Source organism: Maylandia zebra, linkage group LG15 (genome assembly GCF_041146795.1).
Source record: "Maylandia zebra isolate NMK-2024a linkage group LG15, Mzebra_GT3a, whole genome shotgun sequence".
NCBI lineage: Eukaryota > Metazoa > Chordata > Actinopteri > Cichliformes > Cichlidae > Maylandia > Maylandia zebra.
Window position 1 is genome coordinate 17,734,721 of NC_135181.1, and position 15,216 is coordinate 17,749,936.

General features: G+C 39.3%; 1 protein-coding gene across 4 annotated transcripts in view; it reads right to left on the reverse strand.

The window, feature by feature from the left end:
- The window catches only part of ryr3 (ryanodine receptor 3), a 113,511-nt gene that overhangs the window by 13,277 nt on the left and 85,018 nt on the right, over positions 1 to 15,216 (reverse strand). For 2 of the 4 annotated variants that reach the window (XM_012918971.5, XM_012918969.5), the window contains 30 exons: positions 14,337 to 14,399; positions 14,171 to 14,246; positions 13,949 to 14,072; positions 13,516 to 13,631; positions 13,344 to 13,411; positions 13,129 to 13,250; positions 12,947 to 12,996; positions 12,805 to 12,865; positions 12,432 to 12,670; positions 12,035 to 12,116; positions 10,861 to 10,991; positions 10,584 to 10,702; positions 9,678 to 9,876; positions 8,988 to 9,082; positions 8,586 to 8,731; positions 8,279 to 8,366; positions 8,090 to 8,182; positions 6,319 to 6,486; positions 5,849 to 5,908; positions 5,618 to 5,752; positions 5,242 to 5,354; positions 4,173 to 4,269; positions 3,033 to 3,145; positions 2,747 to 2,798; positions 2,613 to 2,669; positions 2,425 to 2,524; positions 2,069 to 2,148; positions 1,889 to 1,965; positions 1,734 to 1,807; positions 779 to 793 (listed from right to left, as the gene is read on the reverse strand). In XM_012918971.5, the coding sequence (XP_012774425.3) occupies positions 779 to 793; positions 1,734 to 1,807; positions 1,889 to 1,965; positions 2,069 to 2,148; positions 2,425 to 2,524; positions 2,613 to 2,669; positions 2,747 to 2,798; positions 3,033 to 3,145; positions 4,173 to 4,269; positions 5,242 to 5,354; positions 5,618 to 5,752; positions 5,849 to 5,908; positions 6,319 to 6,486; positions 8,090 to 8,182; positions 8,279 to 8,366; positions 8,586 to 8,731; positions 8,988 to 9,082; positions 9,678 to 9,876; positions 10,584 to 10,702; positions 10,861 to 10,991; positions 12,035 to 12,116; positions 12,432 to 12,670; positions 12,805 to 12,865; positions 12,947 to 12,996; positions 13,129 to 13,250; positions 13,344 to 13,411; positions 13,516 to 13,631; positions 13,949 to 14,072; positions 14,171 to 14,246; positions 14,337 to 14,399 (3,013 nt within the window). The remainder of the gene's footprint in view (positions 1 to 778; positions 794 to 1,733; positions 1,808 to 1,888; positions 1,966 to 2,068; positions 2,149 to 2,424; positions 2,525 to 2,612; positions 2,670 to 2,746; positions 2,799 to 3,032; positions 3,146 to 4,172; positions 4,270 to 5,241; positions 5,355 to 5,617; positions 5,753 to 5,848; positions 5,909 to 6,318; positions 6,487 to 8,089; positions 8,183 to 8,278; positions 8,367 to 8,585; positions 8,732 to 8,987; positions 9,083 to 9,677; positions 9,877 to 10,583; positions 10,703 to 10,860; positions 10,992 to 12,034; positions 12,117 to 12,431; positions 12,671 to 12,804; positions 12,866 to 12,946; positions 12,997 to 13,128; positions 13,251 to 13,343; positions 13,412 to 13,515; positions 13,632 to 13,948; positions 14,073 to 14,170; positions 14,247 to 14,336; positions 14,400 to 15,216) is intronic. The other 2 variants (XM_012918973.5, XM_012918970.5) reach the window with 1 other exon arrangement.

Genomic DNA, 15,216 nt, shown 5'->3' on the forward strand with positions numbered 1-15,216 from the left:
CAATAATAACAATAATACTAATAATATGTGAATCTCCCCTCAAAAGCAATTAATATGACGCAAGCAGGACAGGTTTCATGTTCCAAACATTTTGAAGTCTGGGGCCTTTAGATTGCAGATTCAAAACTGAATCCAAAGTGCTTTTTTTTTTTTTTTTTTGTAAAAATGCTCTTTCCTTAAACAACAGTGAAACACTAGGACATTTCCATAAGCTGGAGGAAGCCTGATAACTTTCACATGCAGGCCATGACTGGGCCTGACAAAGAGCGGACCGACGGGATTACCTAATTTACTTTAAAAATCAGCTAGTCAACAGAGCTATATGAAATGAGCACAGTACAGTTCTTTAAGCATATAAAACCATGTGAAAGTTAAACATCTGTATCATAACCAGCTTTGTGAAATAGGCCCCAAGTAGAAAGCAAGACAAAGCTTTTTAAGGCTGTGGAATGATCCACAGACCTTCAAGTCAAACCCTTTGGAAGTGGCACTGATAGCCTTAGACTGACATATTTGAGCATCAGTAATAGGATTTGCATTAGTAAATGTTAACATGAAGGGAATGGGAACAAATATCACAGAAAAGGACAGTCAGTGGATTCTGAAGATCCACTTTCTGTGTACTCTAACAGTTGGCATGCACAGTGTCTCCCTATAGGCATCTGGGGAAGGGCAGGGCTGGGTACCATATAAAGCAAGGAGTATGGACCACAGATATGGAGGGGACATTCAGGGTGAAAGCATAGCCATATCAGCATGATCTAAATTTGCTATTTACCCCGCTCAGTGTGGACTGCCATCGATGGGTTTTTAAAATGACAGGAAGGAGACGAACAATACACGAAGACATAAGCAAAAAGAGAGGACATTGAGTTACAATACCAAGAGATATGAATATATCAGCTACTAGTGAAAAACAAAGACATGCAATTAAAAAGAAATTTGTTTTCTGATGGGGAGAAAGAAAAAAAATAAAAATCATAGGCCTGGGTTATTTCTATGTACCATCTAATAAGATGAGGACCAAATAAGAATTCAGTCATGGTGAAAAGTTTGTAACGTTAACAGACACGAGTAGTAACAGTGAACTGTTAAACACAGAACTCAGTGGAAATGTTTAGCAGAGAACTGAATGATGAACAAACAGACGTTTGATGTGAGAAGCATCAAGTGAAGAGTGCTTTTGTTGGAAGTTAGAGAGAGATGATAGGTCTTGTTTTAATGCTGGACCATGTCCTCTAAGACTAAATATTTTTATTTAACCTAACCTTCATTAAGAAACCCATACAGTAACCCAATATAATCCCATATCTTCCACTGTATAAAGTCCAAAAATATATATACAAATGTAATTTACTTGTACTTTGATTACTGCAAAAAAAGACATTAAAGACACCACACTGACAAGCAGCAAACTATTTCTATTAATCAAAATTTACATCCATAGCAATTAAATTTTGATTTCAAAGGCCATACAGAAACTATGAATTAGCATTAATTAAGAGCTTTCAATAGATGCTGATGTTAAAGTTGGCATGGTTCAGCATTAGTTCATTGAGGGGTGGGGAAGGGTATAATCTTCTGTTGGGTGTAATCAAGGATAATATCAGGTGTTTCAGCAGCAGGCGTCTACTCTGAGAACCTCAAGAGAAACCGTCCACAAATATGGAGTTTGAAAGAGAAAACAAAGTAGATGTCACACAATGCATCTAATGAAAGTCCACTTCACTTACTAGAACCTTCCTCTGTCACCATGCCGAGTCCTTCTGCTTTGTTCTGTCTCTCAAATGCATTCAAGTCCAGGACACTAGGAGAAGAACCTCAAAATCAAATATGAGCATATGAATCATGCGTTTGTTTCCAGGAAGAATAATATCATAGTACCGACCTGCAGGACTGCATTAGTCCTGAAAGACTCTTGAAAAAGCCTGCATCTCTTTTTTCTTTCAAGTAATTGAGCATTTTCTGCGATGGGTGAAGTAAAGCATTACAGTCTTGTCAAAAAAATGAAATGGGAAATTAAAGTCATAAACTGGCGGTATGTACACACAGTGCAGAATGACCTCACCTGCTGAACTTGCACGTTGCCTCCATTTAGGATGGAGATGCCCAGTTTGAGGGTGCAGGTCACCATGGGGCCCAGACGACCTGATAGCAAAAATTTAAGATAAAAAACAAAAAGCAGCCAGTTAAGGTAATTCATAATCTCTACAAACAAATACAAGCACGCACTTTTCTAAATATAGTTACAAAGTGCTTTACAGATCACAAACAGGTAAAAATAAGGCATGAAAAACTTAAATGGAGAAGACAAGGAGGACAACTTAGACCTCAGAGGATTAAGAGCAACCATTTTCTGCTGTAACACTGCTTCGGACACAACAGTAAATCAGCTGCGTAGCTGAGTAAGAAACAGATCATTACCTTTACTGGAGCTGATCATCTGCAGCACCATTTCAGCAGCGCCACGAGCGTGCAGCCTCGCCTGCTGATAAAGGATCTTCTGCTTTTCCATCTCCTTCTCCTGAGGGACGAACACACACATACAGTAATGAGGAAAGCTACATTTTAAGGAGACTGACCACCTTTCCTACAAGCCCCCACCAGGGTACCTCGAATGTCTTTTCTTTCCCTTCTTCCTCTTCTTCTTCCTCATCCTCTGCACAGCTCTGAGAACACAAAGGCTCGCTTCAGGGTTTGATTTCATTTGCTGATAATTGATGAATTAAATTTGAAAGAACACTACCTTTGCCATCATGTCTGCATACGCAATATACAAAGGATCTTCTTCCAAGTGACTGAGAAAAAAATAAAGTCATGTTGTGTTAATATCATATATTCTGCTGGTTAAAGTACACAAAACGGACAAATTGATATTGATTAAATGTTAGACAATTATCACAGCAGCTACCTCACAAACTTGGATACACAAAAATTAAAACAGGCCACGGGGCAAAATATGTAATATGTGCTCTGGAAGTGATTAAAAAAAGTTTGCTAATTGCTTAAAAGCAGAGTCATAACCATCTCACCTTCTTTCTGTCAGAGCATTGTGGCTGAAGTGCAGAATGAGTTGGTGGAGAGGGTCGGGCTGGATCTCAGCCACCTCCTCTTCCTCCTCCTCCACAATCTTCATTGGTGTTTTCTGCACAGGAGTGAACTATTAGCTCTGCTCAAATCGCACCTGCTTACTACTCAATGCACGAGACCTTTGATTCACTGACATCTTTGCAAACTCACTGACACTTTCACGCATTTGTCCAAAACACTGAAATGAGTTGTTAACATTCACCTAGTACCAGCATGCAGATGATTTTGATTTTTTCGGTCCTGGTAATCCATGAATAGGACAAGACGTTAAGAGTGACTCTTGAACAACAGAGTTGGAACACGTTTTCAAATGCATGCATGTTGCAGCAAACAGATGCAAGCAGTAAGCCGTTGGGTGATATGAATTTGAACATGGGGAATGATCCAGACGGCAAAGGAGCCTAACAAAGAGGGACTGTCAAAACCACACAGTCTTCGAGAGCCCAAACTAATCTGACAGTTTGGTCAAATAAAACTGACAATAAATTAATAATCGTCCGAAAGGAACAGATTATAATCTAATCATCATGTATTTAAAGCTTTAATCAGCGAGAAACCTTTTTTTTTTTATGAATTTGCTGCACATCTGCAAGATCTAATATGAAATGTGATCTTCACATGACTACGCGAGCATGCCACTGATGTCACGGCCACAGAAAGTACTGGAATTTCACCTTCACACTCACACTACAGACTTACAGAGTACAGCAAAACGACAACTGATGGGTTGGATCCAGATCGGACAGCCAAACAGCTAGTGACAGTCTCCTATTGTAGTGAAAGGCCCTCCTTACCACTGCTGTCAGAAAGGCATAGCCTGCTTTTCTAGAGCTGTGAGTGCCGGAGCTGGCCCTGTGTCTCCTGAGTTGATCATGCAGCCTCTGACCCCTGACGGACCTCTGTTTGAAGGGTTTTGCGCGCCTAGAGCGGGGGACCCTGGGTGCTTTGGGCGAGGTCCCCACCCGGGGGCGCTCCCATGGCTCAACAGGTGCAGAGCTAAAGAAGCATTCGGCAGACAGGACTGGCAGAGGGGTGCCAACGCAGGGCACATGGGGCGAGGCCAAGGCTAGCCCAGTACTTACTGCCAGATCCTGAACTAGCTTCTCCTCAAAGGAGTACTCCTCTGCCTCTATCCAAAGTCTCTCATAGGCCGGGATGAAGAAGTTGATAGCACGATGCCTGAGGAGGGGGAGGTGGGGAGGAATGAAGGGGGGTAGGGGAAGGTAAGAGTGGCATTAGGGTAGGTTCTGGTGAGTTTTTGGTGGAGACAGGAAGGAGAGATGTTGGGAGGAGGAAGGGATTACAGGAAGTGCATTTCAGGCAGGGTGGTGATTGGTCAATGTGGGATCCACTGACTCTTCTGACTGGTCATGTTTGGTCTCTAAAATACCTGCAGTTACCTCGTCAAAGGAGCATGCACACTTTAGGAGGGTTTTTGTTTTCTTATCTTAATGAAACTAATCATAATGTTGGAAACCAGCTGATCAACTTAACAAAATCAAGACTGATATATTTCTTTCTGCCTTTCTTCTTCTCTCCTTTCTTCATTGCTTCCTTTAGGGTTCACCTGAAATGAAACAGAGGCCTGCGGCTTGCAGTGCATTTCCACTTTCCAATAAAGCTTGTTTCACTCAATTCTCAGGCTCATTCTAGCTGACCAATCAGAATCAACAGTGCAGAGACAGTTGATTGCTAGGCAGAGATCGGTCCACAGCCTGGTGGATGAAGGGGGGAGGTTGAACAGATGAAGCATTCACCCCGTAGTTTCACTTTACCGTCAGCAGGGAGAACAGGCGGTCAAAGCTGGAGGCTTTGAATGCCCTTTCCAGCCAAACCTCCCGATAGCCATTCAGGAAGTAATTATTAATTTTGTATCTGAGGGAGGATGAGGTAGTGTTATGCAAGAAAACAACACAGAGGAGAGAATGTCATTAGGGAGGTGATGAGGGGTTTTACATGGGCACACAGTCAAGAAAAGAAAAATGAGCCCACCCTCCCACGGCTATTTGGTGATCGCTTGTTATGTACGGTTAGATTGAGACAAGACAATGTCTTAACTGGTTTATTTAAATAGAGAATGCCAATATTTAGATATTGACATTTTTTGCGTTGTCTGAAATGTTGCAGGTGTTTGTTTGTTTTTTAACTCACCTGGGTAAATTGTAGAGTGGAGCCATGCGGAAACAAGCCACTACAGCACGTTTACGCTGTTTCGATAGCAGCTTCTGCCACACACACTTTTTATTCCTAAGTGGTTGCTCCACCTAAAAGAGGATAGTAGACATTTGTGACTATACAAGGACGCTACACATAGCTTTTTAACTACCCTTTAAGACTGGGATTATTCTACAACCACAATTCAATTTATTGTAAAAGAATATAGGGAAAAAAATGTCCAGAAGGTTAATGACAAAAGCAGTGAGTAAGCTAGCTGCACAAAGAAATAAAATGGTATTTGAAAAACTGAAATGACTAAATATTCTAGAACATGACAATGTCCGGTAGTGAACAGTCAATATGTTTTTACCTGCTCCAGATGGAAGACTGCAGCAGAGATGCTCTGGACTCTGTCCACTGTATGCTCTGGGTTTGCTGGTTCCTCGCTCTTCACCACAACATCTTTGTACAGGTTCATCTGCCACTGGACCGCTGGGTCATCAGACTACAACACCAAAATCAATCATTTAAAAAAAGACTAATAAAAAAAAGCACATGAAATCAACAGTTTTATTACCTAATCTACTGGAACCAATCTTACCTTGTCCTGGAGATGGAGATTCTGACGCAAATGCTCCTTCACCTCATCATCTGTGTCTTTCTATGAAGGGACATGCAATGTGGTGTTATTAAAATATTTCTTCATTTAATTAAAACATCAGATTATTTGTGCAATGCAAAAGAAAGCACACCAGCCTGAGAGAAGTGCACCTATGAAAGAAAGTGTCAAAGTATGATGACTGCAGTGCTGATGGGAAAAAAAAGACCAAACTGACTGACCATCTATCATCATCTTAAAGATGGATGCACAGACTACACTCTACCTGTAGACCTACCAGTGATGAGAGCAAGTTGCACTTCATAGTATTCCATATTTTTTTGGACTTGCAACTTCATTAAAGTCATCTATGATCTAACATAACAGACATGTATATGTGGACCTCTGCACGCCGTCCCTACAGATGCTGTGATCTAAAATTCTTTGTTCCAGGTCCTATTTTGTCAGCTCACCAGGCTGTAGCGTATCTTGGCCAAAGAGACGAGCTCCTGGTCTCCTGGGGTGCACATGTTAAGGCCGATGGGTAGCATCTTCTTCAGGGCGGCTACAATTAGAGACGTTTGAATGGAGTAGTATTCACCACGTCGGAGCTTGTGTTTCCTCTCCTGGTCCCCACCTGTCTACAGAGGTTAAGAAAATATAAGAGACATAACATAAGATGACTAATGTGAGAGCTGAAGGTAATCAGAGACTATAAAAATAATGATTATTTACCTTGACCTTAAACATACCTTTCCTCTTAACATTTTCTTTATTGTCATTATTAAAGTTCTTGAAAATTGAGAGTTTAGATCAGTTTGACACCTGAGCTTTTTACTCGCATGGACTTCCACATACTGATTAATATGAGCATCAATTCTTAAAGTGTTTGTGTGTGCGCGCATGCGTACGCAGACAGACAGACAGACAGACAGAGCAAAAAGTAAGGGAAAAAACGGAATAGATCAACCAGGTTCTCAAATCACATTTAAGTCATTTTATAATAAGGGGGCAAAAGGTGTTTCACCTACAAACCATTCAAAAAGATGAATCACAACCGAAGGGACCAAAGTGGAGTCTTTCACCATAAATCATTTAGCAAGCAGAGTCCTTCAAAAGGTGAGAAGCTTTAAAAAAAAAATTAAAAAAAATTCTTCTGTGAGAATTGAACCAAGACACTCTGAGAGTACCAATAAATCAAATGCTCAGCCAAAACAAATAAACATCGAACTCTCTCTGTGTCAGCTGGTTGAGAGGCTGCTGGACGACACGCTGTCATCATCTAGATTTTTAAGAGACTTTATTACGACAAAAATGTCAAATGTAAACCTAGCGTAGGTGTGAATTTAGGGGTGCGAACTCACTGAGTTGATTCATAAAACAGCTCACATTTGCATATTTGTCTTGTTCAGCATGTGTTAAAGGGGCGATTAAAAACATAATAAAGTGCTTGTTCAAGTAAGTTTTCTTTACATTAGCAGAACCTGTGATATTGGAACATCAACAAAGGATATTCAGGTTATGCTTTTCCAAAGTGCTGATATTATAAAGGAAAGAAGAGCTACATGAATTCAGCTTAAACCCAGAGATGATTAAAATGTACTGTCCTTTATCTCCCTCATGAATAAAGACAAAGGTCATCTACAGTCTTGTGAAAAAGAAAGTTGTTGAATCGAGATTTTAACAGGATGCATGGTCCTGTGAAAACTTTAATTTTAACATCACAGTATAATAAAGTCCCTCCTTAAAAGGAAAGAGTCTTGAATGAAAAATATTCATGTTATGAATTCATATTAAAAGAAGCTCAAAGAATGATTATTATCATCTGATTACCCATAAAATCTGATCAGGACTTCTAACATGGTTCATTCTCAGCAAGGCGATAATATTTGTGAACACTTGCTATTCATTAAATCTGGTTAGTCTGACCTTATGACATTTTTCTTATTATCAGTTAAATCTATAGTAGGATCTCGTCCAATAATAGCATGTTAAGTAATATTTCATATTTTCTTTTTTTTTAATGACATTTCTTACTTTATCAGATTCAGTTATATTGTTGTGAGCATCAGTTAGTGTCTAATCTTTTTTACATTTTACATCTCTCTTTTTTGGATTTCTTTGTTTCAGCCGAAGCTGAGTGATACAAAATTAAAACTAAAGATATTTTAAAGCTGTTCTCACACCAAGTTTCAAATCATTCTGACACAGGAGCAAGTCAAAGACCCACATCCCCATCTTTACCTTAGACATCTTAGTCTTGCCTTCACCAGTTAGGAAGCCCAAATTGTTGATTTCATTCTGAACCACAAAGTTTTGCTCCTCACGCTTAAAGTTCTGGATTCAGAGAACAAAGAAATAACGTGACTGGAATTAATGAGTTAATCTTGGTATTGTAACTATTATCATGAAAGACTGGACAGCGAGGCTTACATGTGACTTGCACCAGAGGATGAAGATCTCAGCCACCATCCTAAAGAGCTCAGTGGAGTCTCCATCCGGCTCCTTCAGCCACCTGGACCTGGAGTGGACAAAGACATGAAGCATGTTTAGCTGGAAGGACTTAATATTTGTCAGATTACATCTGTGCAGGACTGGACCAAAAAACCCCAAAGCAAAACAAACAAACAAAAAAAACCCCTCAGTGTATTGAATGTTGACATAAAAATTGCAAAATCACTAAAATCCACTAAATAGCATTTTAGAGATGGTCAAGAAGTAGCGTGTATATATTTTGCACCTGTTGTTGTCCACATAACGAATGAGCATGGGGTAGAAAGCATAGAGGTCCCTGCAGAGCACAGCAAACTCGTCCAAGATGAGCAGTTCTGCCTCCTGGTTGTCACCTTTGCTGTCAGCTTTCAGCAGCTCCTCTTCAGCCACCACCTGCATATGCAGTGCATAAACAACAATCAGTTTATTAGTATGAACATCTTCAATAAGAATCCCCTCTCTCCATCCTCTCTCTGAGCAAAGAAGTATTTTTATTTTCCAAAAAGGATGTAAATTTACTGAATGTTTACACCACAACTTCAGCAGCTATTAATTGAGTAAACAAAAAGTACTTGAACCACAGACATCACTTGACAGTGGATATAATGTGCAACTACAACAGCATGTACAGTATATTTTAAGCGCTCACCTTCACCGTCTTCTTCTTTAATTTATCCAGTGTGGGCAGGAAATGGGTTCTGAGCAGATCTGCTCCAGCTTTGCAGATGATTGGCTGAGAATAGACTGTGAATAAACATCCGGAAATTATTTTCTCAGCTGAGACACTGACATTTTCAAGAATAGAATAGAATAGAATAGAATTCAACTTTATTGTCATTGCACATGCACAGGTACAGGGCAACGAAATGCAGTTTGCATCCATCCAGAAGTGCTTTAGTGATATAGATATATTACAATATATATTAGCAATAGTATAGATATGTAAGTATATTACAGAAAAGGGTCTATTATGGTATGTTATAATATACACGGTATGAAGTATGTTGTGAATATTCTATAACTATAAGTATGTACAGGCTGTAGTGAGTACAAGCTATGTACAGGATATAAATATGAAAAACTATACAGAATATGAAATAAATAACTTTACAGAAATCTGAGATATACAGCTATACAGAAGTGAGAACTATGCAAGTTGTAAACAATAATAAGCCAGCTTTTGCAAAAGGTCTGAGTCACAGTTTTAAAGAACACAGGTGAAAAGTCATCCCTTGATCCCTGGAAAAAAGATGTTAGACAGCATCTCCAAATAACTTATTAGAATCCCGCGACTGGAATACATTTACTGACTTCTCTAACAATAATACTGGGGGCTTACCGGCAATCCTCTTCATCCAAGGAGCATCATCAATGCCCAGGTTGCTGTTGAGGATCTTGAGGATATTTCCCAGAATGATGCTGAGGTGTTCAGAGGTCACCATGGTGCAGCACTGAGTATCTGGGGGCGAGTTCTCTGGACCTTTCTCCCACCAGTAGGACAGATAGTTACACAGCATGGGAAGGATTACCTCTATAACCTGCAGCAAATGGGCAGAAGGCTGAATGTCTGAATCAGAGTGTGTGTACTGTGACATAAGTGAGATTATCAATGCACAGCTTCCAGAATTGATTTTATATTTTTGCTATGTTTTTTGTATGTCGTATTTTACATTTATTCAATAATATTAAATAAAATACCAGTTGATTAAAAGGATAGTTAATATTTTATTTCACTTATAATAACTATAATAACAATCAAAATTAATGGAGCTGAGGCTGAGATGGCCTGACTTCCAGTGGCCTGACCTTTTATACTTCACATTGAATTGAGCACTTCCAATAATACAAACTAATAGCATGTAAAGTCAAATCAAATCAAATCACTTTTATTGTCACATCACATGTGCAGGCACACTGGCACAGCACATGTGAGTGAAATTCTTGTGTGCGAGCCCCACAAGCAACAGAGATGAGCAAACACAACAACACAAACGAGCAAAATACAAGAATGGCTAATCTGAAACTAATAAATATATGTACAATATATAATAGTGTATGCATTTCTGGATGTGTATACTAAATATTTTCCTACGTGTGTGTGTGTGTGTGTGTGTGTGTGTGTGTGTGTGTGTGTGTGTATACACATTTTTACAAATTAAATAGTAAAAAAGTAGTCAGCAGTTGCAATAAAAAAATAATCCAGATGTTTGTTTAATAATACTAATATCCCATAAACTCTTCTGACCTGTGGCATGTCACTATAGCGAGCACCAGACTCTGACACATCATTGACGTCTTTGAGAAGTTTGTCAAGACGAGGCATCTCTGGGCACATCTCCTCCACTGTGTCAGGCATACTCAGGACTAGAACAGGAAAACAATCGCTGTGATTAATCACAGAGATTCTATCTAAAAGCTGGCATTCTTAAAACCGCCAAGTTAATAATAGTATATGTTTATCAAAAGACATTATATAATAACAATCAAATTAAAATAAAAATGAGGATCAGGGAGATTCTTACTGGCTCGCTCTCGAGGGGTCTTGGTGTTGAAGACTGAGAGTGGGTTGTGAGCGTTTAGATGAGGCTCCAGGAAAGCTACGGGCATGGCTCCAACCAGAGTCGCCAGGCTCTCCCCCAGTGCTGGCAGATGCCTATTTATGATACAAATCAACATGGAAATTTGCATAGTGTGATATTACTTATGCAAAATAAGCACACAGATAAAGACACAAGTCAAATGTCAAAATGTACAAGAGCAAGGTGGAAGATTTTACAGGTGCCGGAAATAGGCAAAGACATATTTTTTGGCTTGTGTTTGTTTGTTTGTTTGTTTTTTAAACACTCCCTCCCCCCCTTTCCCCTGTTTGCAGTCAAAAACTTTAAAACTTCACCGCTGTTATTTTTACAGTTTGACTTGGCTGAAAATTTCTCATTCAGAGCAGCTTTTTAAGATGTTAGTTTTGGGGAACCATTTCTATTTATTTAGTTATTTACTATTTTAAGTAGATCTATATAAAATACAAAAATGTATAATTTCAGTCAAGACCACTACAATGATTACAGAAGAAACACAGTGAAAAGGAGATCCTTGGGTGGAGGTGGGTTGCAAAGTGGCTTGCAGATGCCCAGCAGCTGTGGCAGACTAAAGGAGCTATGAAATTATCAACTGGATCCAAAGAAAGGTGTCAGCTTATGTGAACTGAAGATCAGGTGATCTTCCAAGATTGAGGATCAGACTGGTTTAATGGAAGCTTGAACTTAAACAGTAGGCTTGATTTTTGCCTTAATTTTGTAACAGATGCCCTTTCCCATAAAATGTGCCATATAAATCAAAGTACATCATTAAACAATGAAGTATTTAATAAGTGCATGTGGTGAAGGTGTGGTCCTGGGCTCAGCTGCAGGGGAGGGGTGGTGCCAGGAGGCAGGTGAAGCCACAGGTGGTAGCGACTGGAATGATAACAGTGTCGTTTCTTTTCGTAGTGAAGCAAAAGACGAGCATGGTGTGTGTGAGCTGAGACCAGCGCTAAGTAGAGACTGTGGCATTGTGTGTGTACATGACAATAAAAACTGAGAACTGTGAACACAGCCATCGCGTGTGTGGGTCCATCTTACAGTGCACATCTTGTCAGCCATATCATACTTACCTGTGTATAATACCGATTTTCTGTATTAGAAAAGTTTTGCCTCCTACCTCTCCACAAACAAGTTCTTTCCTGTTCCCAGAGAGTACAAACATGTCAGAATTCTGTAGCAAGACAGCTGGACGTCATCCACTGAAACAAATAACATGCATCCATTAAACATCAGCAAAAAGAAACGAGAAACTTTGAGGGAAAACCAGTACAAAAAATAGGAAAATATATTAGAATATTTCTATTAGAAAATCCATATAATAGGAATTCTGTGCAAACTGGGAATATAAAGAAGGCTAAATCAACTATTTCCCATCTCGCTTTTGGTGTATTTAACTGTATTTTGTTTATTCTTTTCACTTTTCTCTTAGCTAACTATGATAAATAACTACAGTATGAAAAAAAACTATAAAAAAAGACAGTCGAGAACAGCAAACACTGAGCATGGAAACTCACAAAGCAAGTCCACTCCAAACTCGTATGTTTTGATATGCTCAAAGAGGGCAGTGAGGATAGGCAGCAGTGCCACTGTCACATAGTTTATGCTTTGACTGACGCTCTTCATCTGGGCACGGGATTGCATGAACTTTCCCAGTTTCAGCATCTCCAGCAGCTTCTCCAAGTCTTCTGCTGCATTCTCAAAGAAAGTCTTTAACCCGACTTTTACCAGCTCCGAGCCAGTCTTCATCACTGTTCTGTAGGAAGGAGGGAACAGAAAGGCTAGTATGCATGCAAAAATACTTTTTTTATGAGTTAGTGGTTTAAAGATAATACATGCGTGTCTTTTATTGAGCTTTATTACAAGTCTTATGAAGTAATACGCACTTACCTAGTGTCAAGTGAGTGAGTAAGGATGTGCAGACAGCTCACCATCATTGCTGAATCACTTCCTGTGGGATATATTTAATGTAGATACTCAAAAGGATTGCAAACAAAAAGCCACACAAACATATGAACAGAAGCAACCTTACCAAAGAGAGAAATCCTGTGTCTGACAAGAGCTGCCAGCTTACAGAACAGACTGGAAAAGAAAGGAAGTAAGAACGAAACTGAAGAAGATGTTAGGAAAAAGCAACCGAGTGAAAGAAAACAAGAAAGGGCTTTATGAAAATACAAGAAAACACACTGATCAGCAAAAACATGATCACAGTACCTGGTGACCATCTCCTTCTCTTTATTGGAGGCACAACCACAACTGCTCAGGTTCTTACTAGGTGTAGACAGGAAGTACAGACAGTGGTTTTTAAATGTTTGATCAGTCAGGGGAAGCAACACCTGGGGAGAAGAAATAAACACTTTAATTAATAAAAATAAAAAAAGTAACTACAACAGCACATCAGTGGCTCAGCTGCAAACAGAGCTCCCAACCTTGGCAAAGAACTTGATTTCCTGGTCATGAGGGGATTTGTCGGTCTTCCCACTGGTGGCCATCGCCTCTGGATTAACGATGTTGAACACCAATGTCAGCCAAGGCTTTTAGCACTGAACAGTACTAAAAAAAGTACATCAGCATCTGCGTATAAAAATGCAGCAGACTTACCAAGATGAGCAATGAACTCCTGGGCAGAGTCAACATTCTTCAGCAACCTCTTAAGGAACTTGTAAGAAAAGCGTTTTTCCATTGATGATGAATCCTGCTCCATGTCCTTCAAGCCTCTGTGAGACAGAAACACTACTGACTACTAGTCAAGAGTCAAATCTTTGGTTTATTATCTCAAAATTTCAACTTACTCAGCAGTTTGACTCAGAAAGTCAAAACTTTAAGGTACTAACTGTAAATTTTGAGATAATAACAGAAAATTTTGAGACAGCAACACAGCCAAAAAATGCTTTTTCCAGTAGTGGAAACAAGCATCCATAGTAGCAGAAGTGCTCATTAGGATTTTCCCCAAGTTTTCAGTATAGCACTGGTAAAGTGCTATACAGTTGCCTAAATTTTCATTTCTTTAAAACGTGAGCATTAGGAGGCTGACCTTGTGATGGCATAGCCACTAATCTGCAGGAACTTGAAGAGCTCCTGGGCCTTCTCTCTGTCTCTGTACTTCTCTTTAGCTGTCAAGGTATCATAGGGTACCAGCAGTGGGTGGGTCCCTCCTCCTGGACAAGATTGAAAAGTCATTTCAGGCGCTTTCTTTTGAACACAAATAAATAACACCTCGACTGCTGTTCATAAAACTTCACTACGATTTGCACACCTTTGCTGACAAGCTCAGTTTTCTTCTTCTTGGCCCAGATGTTGTGGTAATTTTCTGCAACCACCTCCACCATGCCCTGCAGAAAAAGTGCAGCTTTTCTCAGTTTTTTGTATTTTGTATTAGAAGATACATGGGAACATTTAGGAAGAGTCAAATGAAACCCAACCTGCAGCTCTCTCGACAAGGTGACATTGTGCAGATCCATTGGAGCGGGACTGAATCCATTAATCTACAAAGTAAAAAAGAAGCAAATTGCTTTTGAATCAGCGTTTTAGCTGGCAAAATGTGCAAAAGCTAACAAAAAACAGCAAAAGATAATACAGATGAAAGGATATGATGGATGGCTGTGATTTATGAACAGCAAACGGAGAAGTTTTAACTGCCAACATCACTAACAGACTGAAAATTCATTTATTGCCCTTCTGCTGTCATCCCTACTGGATCTAGCAGATTTATCATTTAGGCTACTAAAAAACATCTGCAAGTAAATGTTGCAGACAAAATGCTAATATATGCATATATCCACACTTTACTCATAGTCAAGTCTTTTCCATGCTGCATTTCTGCATCAGTGGCTTTTAATTGAATATTTCTTAAGATCTGCTAAATGTTAATTGTAGAATTTTTGTTCATTGACTCAATAAAAATGATCCCTACCCACGCTTAAAATGTGTGTTTTAAATGCTACGCTGAAAAGACTAGCAGTAAAAATATCTCCAGTCTGAAAAAATGTGAATATTTTCTTTTATGTATTTTACTACAGTACGTGCTTTGAACTCTCTATGGATCAAAAAAGACTCTTTATTCTTTAAGTTAAAAACAAAGCAGACATTTCTCAGTTCCCAAAACACAGATTTCCATTAAAAAAGTGGTCTTGAGAAATGAAGCCTTCATTAAACTTGTATTCATTACTGATACAAGCCATTGGAACTGTTGTTTGGTGTTTATTATTCTTGCATGACAACAGTGGTCCTGCTATTTACTTTTTAATGGGCTCCTGTTATAAATGATGTCTGCTTTCTGTAGCGTGAATCACCAAAGACAGA